The sequence below is a fragment of the Chiloscyllium plagiosum genome, unplaced genomic scaffold (assembly GCF_037043375.1).
Source record: "Chiloscyllium plagiosum isolate Xiang-an unplaced genomic scaffold, Cpla_swu_hap1 HiC_scaffold_3, whole genome shotgun sequence".
NCBI classification, from domain to species: domain Eukaryota; kingdom Metazoa; phylum Chordata; class Chondrichthyes; order Orectolobiformes; family Hemiscylliidae; genus Chiloscyllium; species Chiloscyllium plagiosum.
The window spans coordinates 45,470,449-45,490,779 of record NW_028270141.1 but is presented as its reverse complement, the minus strand read 5'-3'; the positions used below and the strand labels follow the sequence as shown (position 1 = coordinate 45,490,779).

Below are 20,331 nucleotides of genomic sequence, written 5' to 3'. Positions count from 1 at the left end.
CACCCCAGTCCAACGCCAACATCTCCAAACCATTACCTAAATCACGGTGCACACATTTACCCATAATCTACTAATTTTGGTCAGTTGCTTTATTAGCAGATACTGACCATTAACTCAGAGGAAGTGGTGGAGGCTGGTACAATTGCAACATTTAAAAGACATTTGGATGGGTATATGAATAGGAAGGGTTTGGAGGGACATGGACCGGGTGCTGGTAGGTGGGACTAGATTGGGTTGGGATATCTGGTTGGCATAGATGGGTTGGACGAAGGGTCTGTTTCCATGCTGTACATCTCTGACTCTATGACACCTATCAAACTATCTGGCCTAAAGGTGAATAGGGAGGGAAGTGGTTACCCCAAGCAAGGATCATGAGAAGGGAAGTCATTCTGTGGGTCACTTCTTTTGTGGATTATTACCTGCATTTAAAGTAATGAGACAGATAAGCTGTTACTGTTAAAATCTCAGACACTATATCCAATGCCATGAAATGGGTGGATGGGTGATAGTTGACTTATTTGTTTCCTAATCAAAGATTATATTTTCCTTCCTCTGCCTTTCTGCAGAAAATAGGTAGATTAGTTTGAACTACCCATTGACTTGTATGGCATACTTTCTGATGTTGAATCCACCAGAAGAATGCCTCTGCCCACCAAACCTGAAATTAATCAGCAGCTGAAAACATCCCTGTTTCATCCAATCAATATCTCACAGGGCTCCATTTGTGAGGATTATCCTGTATGATCATCTGTTTTAACATGAAAGTATGCATTAAGTTTTAAGTTTCCAAGTGAATCGAATTTCACAATATCTGGAAAGAGTCTCTACAATTTTTCAGAAGCATTTGGAAAAGGCTGAAGACGACGTGAAACTAAATGGTGGCAGTGAATGTGCTTTGCCTCCTGAGTCAATGGAAATAAAATAGCGAGATTTCTATCTTCCGACACAGAACCTTGGTGGTGTACACACCCAGTTTTTACCTTTACCAATATTGCTTCCAACATTGAAGGCCTTATGAAAGTCAATGCAAGTAAGGCTTCTTCAAATCAAGAATGTCTCTGCAATGCAATTGGTGCACTAATTACTTTGTTAAAATGCACATGTGAAAGGTATTGTTTATTTAAATGCCTTGTGGGGTCTCAGGTGCTGAACTCTGAATCAGGAGGCCCAGATTCAAGTTGTTCCTGCTCGAGATATGCAATAACATTTCTGAACAGGGTATTTAGAAAATATCTCCCTTATGGAGTCTTGCAGTACAGTGGCAGTGTTCCTACCTCTGGGCCAAAAGTCCCACATGGTCCAGAGGATAACATATCTGAACAGGTTGATTAAAAGATACATGGGGAGATCCAAGATGGCGGCGACCCAGCAAGTCTGAGTCTATAGTGCTTCTCCCAAGACTTGGGTAAAGTGGGTCACCCACCCCCACCACACTCACCAAAACATTCATAATAGCTGTTTAATTTAATTAGTTGCTCAGTATTACATTTAAACAATCTAATATTTAGTAAAAATGACCAAAGGGAAGGGAGCCCGCAGCTCTCAGCAGGCAGAAGGGAGCCCGCAGCTCTCAGCAGGCAGGAACCCCTCCCCAACCCTCTCCAGCTGCAGCTGAGGCGTCCACAGCCGCCCAGAGGGACTTACCTACAGTGACAAGCCTTGTGGAAATAATCTCCAAACTGGATGCGAAGATCGACGCTTTTATCAAAGAATCCCGAAATCGATGGGACTCGCTCTTGGCCGCGCTGCAGAAGCACGACCGAGACATCCAGGAAATCGAGCGCCGAGTTGGAGGGGCGAAGTTAAAGGCCGCGACCTCCGAAACTACAGCGCAATCGGCCGTGGATCAGGTCCAGACTCTCGAACAGCGAGTCCGGACCTTAGAGAATTTCATTGACGACCAGGTAAGGGTGGAATGGGCCTACCGGGTCGCAATACGCGGGCCCGGCTCAAACCAGCGCCCACGCCCGGTCATGTTCCGACTGCAGAGCTATAGGGAGAGGCAGATACGCCTGGAAGCTTCTAGAAATCTTGGAAAAGACCCCCAAGCTATGACCTATAAAGGATCCAAGATCATGTTATTTCAGGACTTTTCCCCAGCACTGGTCCGAAAGAGGAAGGCATTCGACGAGGCGAAGAAGCGTTTAAGGGACTTAAATATTCAGTACTCCTTACGCTACCCAGCGACGCTACGCTTTAATCATGAAGGATCTGTGTATAACTTCGGATCGCCAGAAAAGGCTAAGGAATTCTTGGACTCTCTTAGATAAATTGTAAGAGATAATGGATGTTGGTTTGCCTTTCCCCCCGCTTTGGTTTGTATCCCCTCCCCCCACTTTCTTTTCTTTTTTCTTACCTTACTGTTTAATAATATCATGGTGGGTGGGGAGACGGATTTGATTTTCTCCCTCCCCTTGGGGTTGTTTTTATGTATGTATGTATGCATGCATGTATGTGTTTATTTATATAATATGCCGGGGGTTTGGTTAATGTTGGTGGGGGGAGGTGGTTACCTTATTCTATTTTACCTCTGTCTTTAGGAGCGGGGTTGTTTTCCCCTTGTTATTTTGTATTATTATATTTAATTATTATTTGTTGAGGTTGTAATTTTATAGTTATATGTTTATATATGGTATTAACATTACCAAATATATCCAGGAGTTGGTATGGGTGGGGGGTAGGGTGCTCACTGTTAACTCTAGCTTTGTATTATATCTGAATTCTCCTCATTTTATTGAGGAGCGCCTGGGTCAAGGGTGGGGCATTGGTTGGGAGAGGATATGATGGACTTTTGGAAAGGAAGTGACACCCCCGGGAACAAGGGGGAAAATCTCCACTTAAATATGTTTTTTTTTTATTATTTAGAAAGTTTTATTATGCTGTTGTGAGTGTATTAGAGAGCCTTTATTTTTGTAAATATTATATGCTCTATGCTCAGGATGTTCTGGATAGGGTTTCCCCTCCCGAGGGGTCTTGGATTTGCCCGGATGATTATGGTTGATCAGTCGGTTAAATGGTGCACCTGGAATGTCAAGGGGAGTAATTCGCCAGTCAAAAGGAAGAAAATATTATCAAATCTTAAGAAAGAAAGAGTTGATATAGCTCTCCTACAGGAGACACACCTGTCGGATAAAGAACACTTGAAATTATGACAGGGTGGATTTGATCAGGCCTTTTTTTCTTCTTTTAGCTCCAAAAGCAGGGGAGTTGTTATTCTTATTCGAAAGAATTTCCCTTTCAAAATCCTAAAGCAGATAAAAGACGAATCTGGACGATATATTTTGATTAAAGCCCTTACAAATGGAGAGGAATATGGGATTTTAAATTTGTACTGCCACCCCGCCCCCGGCACACCCCTTTAAATTTATAACGGAAGCCTTTTCGAAATTGATGGCTTTTGGTGCCCGTCATACAATTATAGGGGGAGACTTTAATTGTATTATGGATCCGGAAATAGATAGAATTCCCCCAAGAGTACTGCAGGGGTATCTCCCAGATCTAGACAACTGGTGGATCTGAACAAAGAATTAGGATTAGTAGATGTATAGAGATGTCTTCATCCACAGGGCAGAGATTTTTCTTTCTACTCCAATCCACATAAATGTCATACCAGAATTGATATGTTTTTTTGCCCCCTCGATTTTTTAAAATTCCATATCATCCTGTAAAATAGGTAGTATAGCAATTTCCGACCACGCTGCTGCATATATGGAAACTAAGGCGAGGAACAATGGGACATCCCCTCGGCATTGGCGTATGGACCCCTTCCTAATGAAAGATAGTAAATTTGTAAAGTACTTCTCTCAAGAATTTAAAACTTTTTTAGAAATTAATTCAGGTACGGCTAGCAACCGATCAATGATGTGGGAGACCATCAAAGCTTACGCGCGAGATTTGATCATCTCCTACTCACTCAGCGACCCAGAAAAAATTGAAGCTCACTTAAAAGCAGCTGAAACAGCATACACTGATAGACCTACTATTATCAAATTGCAAAGGAGTAGGGCTCTTAGGACAGCTCTAAACACTACGCTTACTCAAACGGCTAAGAGGGAAATATTATTTGCAAAACAAAGGTTATATGAATATGGCGACAAACTGGGTAGATACTTAGCATTTCTTGCAAAGAAAAAAAAAGGCCCCTCAGACTATTACGTCTATCAAGGAAAGTACGGGTATTTTGACTCATGATCATAAAATGATTAATGCGATCTTTAGAGAATTTTATTCTGAGTTATATAAATCGCAGGATTGTGAAGACAGGACTAGGAGGATGCAGTCATTTTTTTAAAAATTTGACCTTTCCGGGCCTAACTCCAGAACAGTTATCGGTCCTAAATGCTCCTCTCACAGTCCAAGAAATACTTGATGCAATTAGGCAACTTCAGAGTGGTAAGGCACCGGGCCCAGATGGTTTTCAAGCTGAATTCTATAAAGAATTTACAGAAATATTGGCTGGTCCACTTATGGACATGTATAACTATGCATATAGTCAGGGCTGTCTCCCGCCTTTGCTGAAAGAGGCAAATATCTCTCTTATCCTTAAAAAAAGGAAAGGATCCAGAAGATTGTACGTCATACAGACCAATATCCTTGCTAAATGTAGATTTAAAAATCTTTTCTAAAACGTTAGCATTGAGACTAGAAAGGGTACTGCCACATATTATAAAGGAGGATCAGATGGGGTTTATTAAGGGCCGTAGATCATCCAATAATATTAGAAGGGTTTTGAATATGATTCAAGCCGGTCATCAGGGAAAGATACCAGGAGTAGTAGTTTCATTAGACGCGGAAAAGGCATTTGATAGGGTTGAATGGTCATATTTGTTTTACACATTGGAAAGGTTTGGCGTTGGACAGGTGTTTACCAAATGGGTCTCAACATTGTATAGTGATCCCAAAGCAGTTGTGGTTACCAATGGATTAGGTTCGGATAGCTTCAATGTGGGTAGGGGCTGCCATCAGGGATGTCCTCTCTCGCCATTGTTATTTACGCTAATAATTGAACCACTAGCAGAAGCTATACGAGCTGATCCTAATATAACGGCCCCGAGGTAAACATAAAATTACCCTTTATGCAGATGATGTTCTTCTATTCCTCAGTAATCCTCTGATGTCCGTACCTCGCCTAATCCAAGTTATTAATACATTTAGCGCATTCTCAGGCGATAAAATTAATTTTTCAAAATCGGAGGCTATGCCAATGGGTGGCCTTGCTATGATACCCCACTTAGTGGACGGATCCCTTTTTCCCTTTCGTTGGTTCCTGGAGGGCTTCTTATATTTAGGCATTTTTATTACCCCAGTATTTGGTCAGATGTATAAGGCTAATTTTGTGCATTTACTGGAAAGGATAAGGCAGGACCTCCAGCGATGGGGAGACCTTCCAATTTCCTGGTTGGGTAGAATAGCACTAATTAAAATGAATGTCCTGCCCAGTCTCCTATATCCTATGAGAATGCTTCCGGTGTTGCTGCCGAGGCTGGCTCTACATAAATTATATGGCTGGCTGGGTTCCTTTATCTGGATTCATAGACGGCCCCTCATTAAGCTGAAGCAGCTACAGCTTCCACAGGCAAGGGGAGGATTGGATTTCCAAGATTTTGGAAATATCAGTTAAGTTCCCTGTTAAGTTACATAGCTGATTTGGTCTTGTCTGATCCACAATCAATCTGGTTGGACATTGAGGCCTCTCAAGTAAAATACCCACTTATTAACCTTTTATTTTCAGACAAGAGGAAAATCATTACAGATCACTGTAAAAACCCTATAATACTAAACACAGTTAAGGCTTGGAATATAATGTGGCAAAATGAGGGTAATTCACATAAAACATCCCCCTATGCACCGATAGTGGGAGCATGGGGATTCCAACCGATGCCACTTTTAAACTCTGGAGATCCAGGGGTATCTCATGTCTAGGGGACCTATTTAAAGATGGGGTCCTGATGTCTTTTGAACAGCTGCGTCAGAAATTCGGATTACCTAATGGAGACCTCTTTCGATACTTCCAAATTCGAGACTATATACAGAAGACTACGTTATTAGATAGTCTTTATAAATCACAGAGAATGTAGTGTCCTACGACCAGTGGGGGTATCTTCCGTCAGTACTATTTATCATTTACTACATGATGAAGTATCGGGAGATATGGATAATCTGCTTAAAATAGGAGATCAGGATTTGGGACTAGAAATCTCTATAGAAACGTGGAATGATATTTGGGAAAATGCTAGAAGAATTACTATCTGTAACAGAACCCAGGCTATCCAGCTGAAGATACTTCATAGGGTCCATATAGCACCGGTTCGATCGGCAAAATGTAAGGCAGGAGCATCTCCAATGTGTCCCAAATGCAAAATAGAGGTGGGCACTCTTGTACATTGCCTATGGACCTGTCATAAGATCCGTAGATATTGGACTAAAGCAGCAAGTACCCTGACAGAAACTTTAGGAACGGAAATTAAAGTGGACCCTGTATCTCTCCTTTTGGGCTTTTCGAACTTTCCCTCCCTGGACATGTACGGGAAGAGACTTATTTTCTATTCTCTCTTTCTGTGCAAGGAAAAATATTTTGGTGAACTGGGTGGCTAAGTGCCCCCCTGGACTTTCAAATTGGCACAGATTAATTATGGAATGTATTCCCCTTGATTTCCTTACAAATATGGTGCACCGAAAGACCAAATTATTTTATAAAATATGACAGCCCTTCTTGAATTACATAAATACAGATATTTTGGCTATCCTAACAAGGGCTTTTATTTAATTGAGATTACAAACCTGGCTGGTCCGGGGCCCCTTGGGAGAGGAATCCCGCACGAATATGGGTTTTATTACATTTGATGTTAACACATTCCGAGCATGTAAGAGACTTAAATATACACTCTGGTTAGTTGTAGGTTAGATTAGTAGACAGTTGAGTTTTGTTTTTTTTTCTCTTTTTCGGTATTTTTTTTCTTTTGTTAAATTTTGGCTATTATATATTTGATTTAATTGTATATCTGTTTGTATTTGAGAGTTTTGTTTATTTTTGTAAACTTGTAAAAATGTTAAATCTCTAATAAAAATATCTATATAAAAAAAGATACATGGAATACTTATAAAGGGAGATTAAGTGTCTTCATTCTAGTGTCAATATCACCCAACCTTAAGTTTAAAATTTTGGTATTCCCTTAAGGGAGTAATCTGGTTTAATTTAGTTTAATTTGCTTCATGTACATTTCTGAAGAGAGACTGCCAGGTAGACCAAGAGAGGCAGTATGTGGTGTCCACTGAAATACTTGTTTTGCCTTCCTTGACTGCAGGCTATTTAAGTATGTAAGTTAGCTTTGACATTTTGTCTTTCATTAATAGTACCAAAGCTGTTAATTTGGTTTAATCGATTTATCCAACATAGTATAAAGAGAAACTGCTAAAACATGAGGTGCTGAGCAAAGAACAGGCATATGTAATACCTCTTTCTGTCAATAAACCTATTACCAAGAGAAATATATATGTCTAGTTTCATAATTCACCGACTGCCTTGGGATTGAGTTAACATGCTAAACTTGCTCAAAACCACAAGGTGCCCTACACAGTCCACATACAAGCAAAAGCCAGTACATTCCTTTCTGACTCCACTTTGGGTTTTTGGAGCATTAATTTCATGAGCTGACATACTAAAAAGGGGCTGAGTCCAAGACTAATGCTGCTTGACTCCTCTTGTTCATTAGGGTGATTACTCTACAAAGTATTTCAAAAGAAAATTGCAAAGCATGACCTGAAACTTTTAAAATCATGCTGGCTATCCTCCATGATTACCTACGTTCTTTAAATTATGTTCATAGCCTTGAACAAACATGAAACATTAACACCCTGGGGGTTTACAATCAATCAGAAACTGAACTGGACATGCCACAGGAATACTATGGCTAAAGAGCAGGTCACAGGCTGGGAATTCAGTATTAAATAATTTACCCAAAGACTCTCGATATTCTCAACTCCCCAAAGATTGTCGGTTATCCACATGATGACGCATGATAGAATACGCTCCCATTGCTTGAACAAATGGATCTCAAAGAATTCTCAAGAAGCACAACACCATCCAGAACAAAGCAGCCCACTTGATTAGCCTATCACTTTAAACATTCACTCTCTTCACCACCGAAGCACAGTGGCAGCAGAATGTACAATCAACAAGATCCACTGCAAGAACTCATCAAGCTTCCTTTGGCAAACTTTACAATCTTGTGACCTCTATCACCTAGAAGAACATGGGCAGCCAGTGAATGGCAACACCTCCACATACAAGTTCCTCTCCAAACTATGAAATCATCCTGACTTGGAACCATATTGCTGACCCTTTACTGTTGCTGGATAAAAATCCTAAAACTCCCTTCTTCAACAGTGCTATCAGCATACTAAATAGAGTGCAACAGTTTAACACAGCATTCTGGATCAGTGGTGCTGGAAGAGCACAGCAATTCAGGCAGCATCCGAGGACAGGCAAAATCGACGTTTCGGGCAAAAGCCCTTCATCAGGAATAAAGGCAGAGAGCCTGAAGCGTGGAGAGATAAGCTAGAGGAGGGTGGGGGTGGGGAGAGAGTGGCATAGAGTACAATAGGTCAGTGGGGAAGGAGATGAAGGTGATAGATCAGGGAGGAGAGGGTGGAGTGGATAGGTGGAAAAGGAGCTGGGCAGGTCGGACAAGTCCGGACAGGTCAAGGGGACAGTGCGGAGCTGCAAGTTTGAAACTAGGATGAGGTGGGGGAAGGGGAAATGAGGAAACTGTTGAAGTCCACATTGATGCCCTGGGGTTGAAGTGTTCCGAGGCGGAAGAGGAGGCGTTCTTCCTCCAGGCGTCTGGTGGTGAGGGAGCGGCGGTGGAGGAGGCCCAGCACCTCCATATCCTCGGCAGAGTGGGAGGGGGAGTTGAAATGTTGAGCCACTGGGCGATTTGGTTGATTGGTGCGGGTGTCTCGGAGATGTTCCCTAAAGCGCTCTGCTAGGAGGCGCCCAGTCTCCCCAATGTAGAGGAGACCGCATCGGGAGCAACGGATACAATAGATGATATTAGTGGATGTGCAGGTAAAACTTTGATGGATGTGGAAAGCTCCTTTGGGGCCTTGGATAGAGGTGAGGGAGGAGGTGTGGGCGCAGGTTTTACAGTTCCTGCGGTGGCAGGGGAAAGTGCCAGGATGGGAGGGTGGGTCGTAGGGGGGCGTGGACCTGACCAGGTAGTCACGGAGGGAACGGTCTTTGCAGAAGGCGGAGAGGGGTGGGGAGGGAAATATATCCCTGGTGGTGGGGTCCGTTTGGAGGTGGCGGAAATGTCGGCGGATGATTTGGTTTATGCGAAGGTTGGTAGGATGGAAGGTGAGCACCAGGGGCGTTCTGTCCTTGTTGCGGTTGGAGGGGTTGGAGATCAACTTAAGGGCAACCCCAAAAATAGAACAGAGTGTCCCCAAGAACCCCCATTCCCTCCCTGGCCAACTGTGCCCTCGTCAGCCCAATCAGCCTACAGTCAGCAGGCTTAGTGCCATGGCTATTTTTTGAATTCTGGTTCTGCATTTATCACTTTCCTTTGTTAGGATTTATCAGTACTTCAGCAGCCCTGAAAAATATTTACTAGAAGTACCACTAACTTCTCCCTTTAATTCCTTGAGGGTTCTAAGTTGTATACCACCTAGCCCAGTAACCTTGCAAACATTTAACCATTCTAATTTCTGATTTTCATGTCTTATGTCCCTTACTCCTGTAACCTGAGAGTATAATTTGTCCATGGTCTCCTTTCCGAAAACTGCAGTGAAGCATCGATGCAATATAACCAGCCCTGTCTTGATGATTTGGAACCATTTTACCCAATTTATCTTTCAGTTTAGTGAATCCAGCTGTTTGCCAACATTGCTTCTGCTAACAAGATAGCTGCAAAATCCCTTTTGTTAAGAAAAGGAGTCCACAGTAATTGATCATCATGCCACAATGGGATCTTGCTGATCTTCAAAATTTCACTAGATCTTGTTTAACTAGGGAGCAAAATTATTAAATAATAGTAGATTAAAAGAGTAATCTCTTCTCACTCCAAAAACCTCACTTTCTCGGGTCATAATCTTGAGTAATCCTTTTAAGTACAGAATCAGAAAATGCAAGGTAATTAGTTATAATGAGAAGTTACTTTATAAACAGATGTTAGCTTACCATTCATTGTTGGCTGTACCTTCAGCTTCATGGACATCAAGCTCTGGAATTTCCTTCATAAACCTCACTTCTTAAAAGCTTAACACTTTGACCAAATTTTCTAAATACCCTACGTGGCTCAGTATCCAATTTTATTTGAAAACATTACTGGTGAAGCACCTTGTAATATTTCTACATGAAAAGGCACCATTCAAATTTACATTGTTGCTAGTAATACAGTGACTGAACTGTTGCCACCAGGTGACACTATTACTCGACCACATCCTCAAACTTGCTGTGATACATCAATGTATATTCGTGGTAGAAAGCTAATTATACATTGAAAAATAATGTCAAATTCTTGAGCTAAAACTATGTTAATTACTTCAGTGTTTTTGATTTTTTCACGCTGCCTAGAAAGTTTCAGCTTAATTTTAGACATAGAATCCCTACGGTGTGGAAAGAAGCCATTTGATCCATCAAGTCTACTGACCCTGCAAAGAGCATCCCACCCAGAGCCTGCCACAACCTATCCCTTTAATCCCGCATTTACATGGCTAATCCACTTAACCTACACACCTTCACACCTTGGGAGGAAACTGGAGCACCTAGCAGAAACCCATGCAGATACTGAGAGAATATGCAAACTCCACACAACCCTTCACCCAAGGCAGGAATTGAACTTGAGTCGCTGGTGCTGTGAGGCAGCAGTACTAACTACTGAGCCACCTTGCCTCCCACTTGTCAGAAGATGAAGATTCAATTCCTTGTAAATAACCTTGTGACAGTCTATTATATAAATACAAATTGCTGCTGTTGTAATAAAGTACAGACTGATCCCAAATCACTGCACATTTATGGATTTAAATACCTACATACACAATTAAAAAAAATGTAATATCTTAATAAGAAAGCACATTTGCATTTGAAGTTGGCAATAAGACCACTCCCTCAAGCCACGCTTTTCACTTCAACAATGAACAAGCACCACAACAATGATATCAAGTTAAAGATGGAGATGTTCCTATGAAGTGGAATCATTTCTTTAACTCCATATTACACTTCTGGTACAGAATTAAATAGGTGAATCCTATGCTTATTAAATCTTAATTTATGGCAAGGTTAGATATAGAGAAGTGGGCACCCACAGAACAAATCTTGAATGTTGAACTAACATTCCTCATTGTTAAGGGCATGAAATGAATGACAGGACTGCAGACTGAAAGGTGCAGCATCCGAGAAGCAGGTGAGTTGACATTTTGAGCATTAGCCCTTCATTGGGTGGGTGGGTGGGTGTGTGCACGTGTGTGGGGTGGGGGAGCTGAGACATACATAGAAGGCTGGGGTTGGGGGAGAAGGTAGCTGGGAAGGCAATAGGTGGATGTAGTTTGACGGGGGAAAAAAAAAAGAGGGTGATTATAATAGGTCAGTGGGGAGGATGGAGTGGATAGATGGGAAGGAAGATGAAAGGTAGGAACAGTGCTGGGTTAGAGGGTTGGATTTGGGATGAGGTGGGAGGAGGGGAGATTTGGAAACTTGTGAAGTCGACATTGATGCCATGTGGTCATACATTGAAGGGTCCCAAGGTAGAAGATGAGATATTCTTCCGCCAGTCATCGGGTGAACCTCTTGTACTGTCCTACCTGTCCATTTTCCTTCCCACCTATCCACTCCATCCTCCCCACCGACCTATAATTATCACCCACCCTCACCTGCAACCACCTATTGCCTTCCCAGCTACCTTCTCCCAGCCCCACCCTCCTATTTATCTCTCAGCTCGTCTTGCCCGCTTACATTCCTGATGAAGGGCTTATGCCCAAAACATTGTGTTTCCTGCTTCAGATGCTGCCTGACCTGCTGTGCTTTTCCAATGCCACAAGTTTCGACATAAGGAGATGAGTAATCCATTCACCTTCAATTTAATTCAAACTATAAAGGTTATAGCAGCTGGATGATGTTGCTCCTTTAGCAAAGTCGAGGACAACATTTTTTTTCAAAAAACACAGCGAGTTTTGATAAAATGGAAAGCACTGCAGAATAAGTGGTTAAAAAGGGAAATGGCACATTATTGAAAAGGTAAAACAACAGGAAAAGAGCAAGGGCACAGGGGATTAGTTCTTTCAAACGAACAGCACAAACACAATGGGTTCAATTATCTCCTTTTTTGAGCTGTAAGACTTCAAGTAATTTCCATCTGGGTAATTTTAGAAAGCAGAGTAAAGCATCACACACCTCATCTATCCACTTGGAATAACGTGCCAGTAACTGCAGAGACAATTTCCAGAAGCGGTGAGCGAGTGGGGGTAGATAGATGTGATCAGCCCAGCATTTCAGAAGGTTCTGCCACAGAACGAGTGTAACTGAAAGCCTAAACTGGCTTCCATCTGCAAAACAAAACATTAGTCTTGTCTAGTCACACGGAATTTGTTTTGTTTAAGGAGGCTGTTTATTCCTCTTTTCAGAATTTCCCACTTGGTGCAAAGTTCTTACCTGGCGCTTCCTTTAAACCCTCAGACATAGAGGACTCCAAATTTCCAGCAATTTCCTTGAACCTATTAAAGGATCGGGTTAAAGTACAAATAATCACGTTATTTATTTTACTGTTAATTCTTTTTAAACTTTCATACAAACTAATGTTTCATACAAACAAGAATAACAGGCATCTTAAGATTCTTTTAGCAAGTTGACTAAGTTGCTTCTTGCAATGTTGCTATGAAAGCTTCCTGAAAGCAGATGGTTTTCTCTTTTGATTTGTACTTTCCCTACTGGCTGATATATTGGCTTACATTTTGTATTCATAAAATGTCAATCAGCAAAAATTACCAGTGCACTGGACCAGAACAGTGCAGCATCCCACCATTTGATTGATCGAGTTTGATTTATTGTTGTCACATAGGGTCACAGATATGTACAGCGCGCAAACAGGCCTTTCGGTCCAACTCGTCCATGCTGACCAGATATCCAAAACTAATCCCATTTGTCAGCACTTGGCCCATATCCCTCTAAACCGTTCCTATTCATATACCAATCCAGATGCCTTTTAAATATTGTAATTATTCAAGCCTCCATACTTCCTCTGGCAGCTCATTCCATACCCACACCAGAGTCTGCATGAAAAAGTTGTCCTTTAGGTCCCTTTTAAATCTTTCCCTGCTCACCCTAAACCTATGCCCCCTAGTTCTGAACTCTACCAGCCTAGGGAAAAGATCTAGTCTATTTATCGTATCCATGTCCCTCATGATTTTATAAACCTCTATAAGGTCACCCCTTAGCCTCCAATGCTCCAGGGAAAACAGCCCCAGCCTATTCAGCCTCTTCCTATAGCTCAAACCCTCCAACTCTGGCAACATCCTTGTCAATCTTCTCTGAACCCTTTCAGGTTTCACAATATCTTTCTGTTAAGAGGGAGAATAGAATTGCACACAACATTCCAAAAGTGGCCTAATCAATGTCCTGTACAGCTGCAATATGACCTCCCAACTCCTATACTAAATGCTCTGTCCATTGAGTCACAGAGATGTACAGCATGGAAACAGACCCTTCGGTCCAACCCGTCCAGGCCGACCAGATATCCCAACCCAATCTAGTCTCACCTGCCAGCACCTGGCACATATCCCTCCAAACCCTTCCTTTTAATATACCCATCCAAATGCTTTTTAAATGTTGCAATTGTACTAGACTCAAAACATACTAAATGCCTTCTTCACTATCCTATCTACCTGCGACTCCACTTTCAAGGAACTATGAAACTGCACTCTATGGTCTCTTAGTTTAGTAACATCCACACATGTAGGAGAAAGTGAAGACTGCAGATGCTGGAGAATAGAGTCAATGAGTGTGGTGCTGGAAAACCACAACTGGTAAGGCAGCATCCGAGGAGGAGAATCGGCGTTGAGGAAATGCCCTTCATCAGGCTGATGCTCAAAACTTCAATTCTCCTGCTCCTCGGATTCTGCCTGACTAGCTGTTCTTTTCTAGCACCACACTCTTCGACAACATTCACACATGTACCAAGATACAGTGAAAAGTGTTGTTTTGTATGCAGATCACACTAAAGTGCATCAGGGTAGCAGAACAGAGTGCAGAGTACAATGTTACAGCCGCACAGAATATGCAGAGAAAGAGATCAATATTAACATTTGAGGTCCATTCAAAAGTCTGATAACAGCAGGGAAAAAGATGTTCTTGAAGACGGGTCACTCGACCCAAAACACTAACTCTGATTTCGCTCTACAGATGCTGCCAAACTGCTGAGCTTTTCCAGCAAGTTCTGTTTTTGAAGCTGTTCTTGAATGTGTTCATATGTGTATTCAAACTTTTATATCTTCTGCCTCACAGAAGAGGGTGGAAGAGAGTATGACCAGGTGGAAGATGTCTTTGATTATACTGATTGCTTCCTGAGGCAGTGGGAAGTATAGATAAAAGACAATGGACAGAAGGCAGGTTTACATGAAGGACTAGGCTGTGTTTACAACTCTCTAGTTTCTTGCAGTCTTAGGAAGAGCAGTTGCATTCCACACTGTGATGCATCCGGATAGTGTATTAAAAATTTCAAATACTTAAAAGGTGCACACATCAAAACAATTCCATTAAATGTGCTAAGTACATGGCTTAAATTATTGAATAATGAAATATTATTAGCACAGGTATCAGGAGCAGACAATTTAATTTACAGGATGCAGTTATCAGATGGTACTGGATTGAAAGTAACTGTATTATTAAAGGCAGACATACCTGATCTGGTAATAAACAGGTAGGCTCCATTTATTGTTGAAACTTTTGTATGCCGAGTGCAATCGCAGTCTCTTTACACTTGCTTGGGATGCACACTGCCACTCAAATTTTCTAACGAATTCCATAGTTACTGTGTATTTCTGGAATATCCAACATGGAGAGTGGATATTAAAATAGTCTTGGGAGGGTAACTAAACATATATAGTGCTTCAATGTGATCAGAACATCTTAAGGCACTTCACTCAAATAATAGAAAAATATTTGACATTAGGCAACATAAAACACTATTAGGATGGGGAAATGGGCAGAAGTTTTACAAGTCACAAAGAAGAAAAATGAGATTGAGAAAGATTTTGGGAGGAAGTAGCAGAGTTTAGAATCCAGGCAGCTAAAACAATTAAAAATAAGGACGGGCAAGAGGACTGAATTGGTGGAGCACAGAAATCTCAGAGGGTTGATGGAATGTTGAATGACCAGGAGATGAGACTACAAATTATGCCAAGTCATTCTTACACCAACGATCCTGCTTATCTCTGCATACTATCTCTCCCATCAAAGAAAGGCAGACATGATAATTGCATGAAAAACAGCACACGCAAGACACTGTATTAGAGAGAGAACAACACAAGTTTTTATTATTCATTCATAGAATGTGGATGTCGCAGGCTGTTCAGTATTTATTGCCCATGCCTAGCTGCCTTTGAGATGATGATGGTGAGCTGCCTCTTTGAACCGCTGTAGTCCATGTGCTGTAGGTAGACCCACAATGCCCTGGAGGGAATTCCAGGATATTGACTCAGTGACAGGGATATCTTTCCAAGTCAGGATGGTGAGTAGCATTTATATACCCCCTTTCAACACTCCAGTTTGGTCCAAAGGAGTTTACAGCTCATGAGGCACTTTTATATTAAAAAAAAATTAAGAATGGTCTCAAATCTGCACTCGTTAGATAACAGATAAAAGGAACTTTTTCTGATTGTAATGATAAGGATCACAATTCTCAATAAGCTTATTGTAACCATCCTCCAACTTTGGCAGGACTCCATTCCTTCTAGCCTGTAGTTTGTAAATTGTGGTTCTTAAAACCTCGCCAAAAGCTACCCAAATACACAGCTCTCTGATGGAAATCCTCACCATGATCTCAATCTTATCCTTAGTCATATAACAAGTATCAGCCGTCTTTAATAAATCCAGCCAGGTAGTTATATACATGAATGGAAAGGGATATATAAAACAAAGATAATAAGCAACAATTTTGGGAGGAAAATTTACACTTGAACAACAGGTTAAATTCTTTCAGCCAAATTGCAAATGTCATACTTGAAATCCACAGGCATTAGCTTCTAGAGCTCTTGTCACATTAGTCTATAAGTTGTGGTTTAAGTCCAAACCCAGAAATCTGGTTATAAAATCAAGGCAGAGACAGTCAATGCCAACTTTGAGAGACCATTTCACTGAGAGCAGTCATCCATCAAATATGATATTAACCTGAGACTCTGGCTGCCCTGTTGGGTGAATAGAAAAGTTCCCATGCCATTGTTTTGAAAAGCATCAGTGAAGTTCCCTATTCTCCCAACATCTGCCTCAATCAACATCACTAAAACAGATTACCTGGTCATTCTGAGTGCTATTCGTGGGAATTTGCTGGAGGAGCACTGTGGCAGTATTGAAGGTCATGAGAAGTTTTATGCAAATACGAATACATCTTCCTTACTACAAGGTTGTACATATAACAACAAAACTTAGAAAAGTCGCATACCTCATGGAACATGTCTGGATTTCCTGGATTAAATAACGAAGGCACCTTTTCTTCTAAACCTCGTACCATTTCTGGCCAGACCGAATTCACTGTAAAATCATAACCTGGAATCACTTCTGCCTTATCACTAGAACACAGAATGTACACAGAGTAAGGCCATAACAAATGTAGTAATTTATTCAAACAGCTGTGCACGCATTAACACCATATGTGAAATTTGTGCAAGTTTGATTTCAGTATTTTAGACCCATTTTCCCTTGTGTGCGATTAAAATCTCCAGTATTTATGGTCACACATCCTTTACAAGTGCAATGTGCAGACACTTTACACAGAGGAAAACAGCTGACTCCTTGGACATTGAATGTTAGAGGTGATGAATGTAGGGGAAAATGATCACAACGAAAGATGCAGGATGAATGATTCTCAAGATGTTAATCCATTAATAAGAAACAGTTCATTAACAAATTATAAGCCTGCAATCTGAATTAACACCTGCAGGAGACAGTCCAAAAGGATGAAAATTCAAGATACCTTCTTCTCAGGGAGCAATACGGTTGGACAACAAATGCTGACCTTGCCAACAATGCTCAATACCATGGAAGTACATTTTAAAAATCATGTTTTTAGATTGCTAGACTCCTGGAAGTTACATACCAGTTTGGAACTTCAAAGAATAATGTACCATTTAATAGTCTCTACCTGGGCCTGATATAGGTTAAATTTCTAACAGAATAATTAGATAACAACAATAATTTATCATTTTACAGAAACACAAAGGCAAGTTCTCTAATGTTGAAAAATTCATGACAAACTAAAAATAAATTCATAAGTCTAATTTATTCTTTGCAATATGTAATGTTCACTCTGGAAAACTTGCTGTCTCTGCCTGTCAATTAGTGTCAGGTATGAACCCCACTCCAGATTGACATTGGAGATTGGAACATGGAGCTACAAATCTCAGGTTAACATTTAGCAGGGTTTTCACATTTGTTGACTGTCAGTAACCTTGCTTCATTGAGTCCCTTCTACTGCACTGGATTAACCATCTAGGCTAATACAACGATACAGCCACAGAAAACAGCTTTTTGAGCTAAAACCCCTTTCAGCATTTTGCTACAGCTATCCAATTAGCTCCACTTCTTTCCCCAAAGCCGTGTAAAAAACAATCCTTCAAATGTTTATTTTGTATGGGACTGTTTCAGTTCTGAAGAAGGAATACATCTGAAACGTCAACTTCTCCTCCTCCTGATGCTGCCTGGCTTGCTGTGTTTTTCCAGCCTCAAACTCCTGCCTGTCTACTCAGGCACCTTTCAGGCAGTAAATTCTAGATTATAAGAACTTACTGCAATTTTTTTCTGTTATCACCTCTATTGTTTTGCAAATCATTTTAAAACAGTGTCCTGTAGTACCACTTTTCTGCACACAAAATGCTTTCAAAATCTTTAATGATTTTGTATGCCTCTATCAAATCTACTCAATCTCCACTCTTCTATGAACAGCAACCCTACTTGCACTCATGCTGTCATTCTACTAAGTCTTTTCTGCAGCCTCTCCAAAGCTTTATCATTACTTGCCAGTTCAGCCCAAGCCTGAATGTTGTGTGAGCCTTGCTGCATGCAGACAGACAGTGTCATCAGAGTCTTGCTAATGAAACTGAATATAGTGCAATCAGCAGCAAATAGCCTCACTTCTGACCTTGTGAACGAATTAAGGTCATTGGTGAAATTGCAGCAGATGGCTGGACCTGGAATACAACTCTGAGAAACTCCTGGAGCAATATCCTGGGATGTCAATCACCTTCCTTTGTGTTAAGTATGACTTCAACAGAAAGCTTTCTCTAATTTGACATCAACTTTACTTGGGCTCCTTCGTGCCACACTTGGGCAAATGCTGCCTTAATATCAAAGGCAACTCTTCATTTCATCTTTGGAGCTTAGCTCGTTTGTATCAAAGCTGTACTATAGTTTGGAGTTGAATGGTCCAGATAAAGTGAACATTGATGAGCAGTTTATTACTGAGAAAATGCCATCTGATAGCACAGTTAGTGACACTTCCTGGCACATTGCAGGTGTAAAGGTATAAACTGATGAGCAATAACTGGCTGGAATGGGTTTGTCCTGCTTTTTGTAAAGAGGATAATTTTCATCTTCATCAGATAGATAGTTGTTGTAACTGCACTGGACCAATTTGACAACCACCTGATGAAGGAGCAGCGCTCTGAAATCTAGTGCTTCCAATTAAACTTGTTGGACTATAACCTGGTGTTGTGATTTTTCAATTTGATTTTGGTTGTAAACGTTTCAATCTTGGCTTTTGCCACATTCCTCTGTCATTCTGAATTGCTGATCTTCACCTTTCACATTGCTGGAATATATAAAGATTCATTTTCCCACTCTGTTTTGCTTATAATCAAATTAATCCATATATAAAATATAATCCAATTGTATAGGCTATTCTTGATAATTCCTGGTCCATGTGGGCGGTTAATCTTACATAAAGTTAACAGCTAGTTTGGGACAGGTAAAAGTTGCTACCATGGAAGATACAACAATCAAGAAAGTTAATTTCATGATGTTGAATATATTTGGGGTTATTCATTGCATACAACTCACCCAATTACTGCTCCGCCAGTCACATCTTGGAGGAGCCGACAGTGGTTGGGAATGAAGTCTAGCAGCTTTCCATACATTTCTCTGAGGCCAGTTGTCCCAGACTGAACATATTGTTCATCAACTACCTGAAAGGAAAAAATATGCTTTCAAACTTACAATATTGAAAATATTACAAATAGGTAGCAGTTTACAACAATTTCAAGTTATGGTTAGACTGTTAAAGACAGATATAGGTTTCACAATAGGCCTCTAAATTAGGGGACATAATTTTCAATTCCCAAACTAAAGCTAACTATCACTAGTTTGCTATTAGATGACGCATTTCACAGGAATGGACCATCCTTTCCTGAAGGGAAAGGCTTAACAGAATTTAACTTCTTATAAAGTGAGGCAGCTGAGACTATAATGATCCAGTGAAGGAAGTAACTTGCATGCTTTAGAGAAGGCAAATATTTTAGACTACACTACCCAGATTTGGAGTTTTTAGTTCATGCTAAATAAAAATACAAGAAACAATCATAACTAAGGGTCACATTGGAATAAGACATATCCTGATTTGAAAGGTCACAAGTGATGAATTAGAATGCCTATTGACTATAAGTTCCTAAATATGGATAGTGCTCTTGTTTTAATTTTCTTATAAGTTTCAACTGACATTGTAACATAACTATGTTACAATAAATTTGTTACACCTCAGTGGTTTGTCTTATTTGCCCTACACAGACTAACACCTCTGAATTCTGTCCTAAAGCTCAGCATCAATTCTAACAACCTCTCATTGCAGACTACTGCAGTTTATTATAGACACAAAATGGTACAAACCACAGGTAAGCCATTTGGTCCTTCACCATGTTGAAAAAGCTATCACATTTCTCTGCTCTTTTCCAGTCGGCCTGCAAAGTGTTTTCCCTTTTAACTACTTAATCTGATTGCTGCTTAATTGTCACAATTGAATATATTTCCACTATCCATTCAGGCAATGCATTCCAGTTCATATCTCATCATGTGAAAGATTTTCCTTCTATTGCTACTTTTTTTCATCATCCTTACATGTGTCTTTCAGTTACTGA

The 20,331-nt window shown here is 40.7% G+C and overlaps 1 protein-coding gene across 4 annotated transcripts in view; it reads right to left on the bottom strand.

Moving 5' to 3' along the window:
* The window catches only part of cog2 (component of oligomeric golgi complex 2), a 72,071-nt gene that overhangs the window by 29,116 nt on the left and 22,624 nt on the right, over positions 1 to 20,331 (bottom strand). For all 4 annotated transcript variants that reach the window (XR_006309874.2, XM_043680947.2, XM_043680976.2 and 1 more), the window contains 5 exons: positions 19,262 to 19,386; positions 16,650 to 16,776; positions 14,891 to 15,030; positions 12,647 to 12,708; positions 12,389 to 12,540 (listed from right to left, as the gene is read on the bottom strand). Coding sequence is in view for 3 of the 4 variants with exons in the window: in XM_043680947.2 (XP_043536882.1) it covers positions 12,389 to 12,540; positions 12,647 to 12,708; positions 14,891 to 15,030; positions 16,650 to 16,776; positions 19,262 to 19,386 (606 nt within the window). In the remaining variant the exon portion in view is untranslated. The remainder of the gene's footprint in view (positions 1 to 12,388; positions 12,541 to 12,646; positions 12,709 to 14,890; positions 15,031 to 16,649; positions 16,777 to 19,261; positions 19,387 to 20,331) is intronic.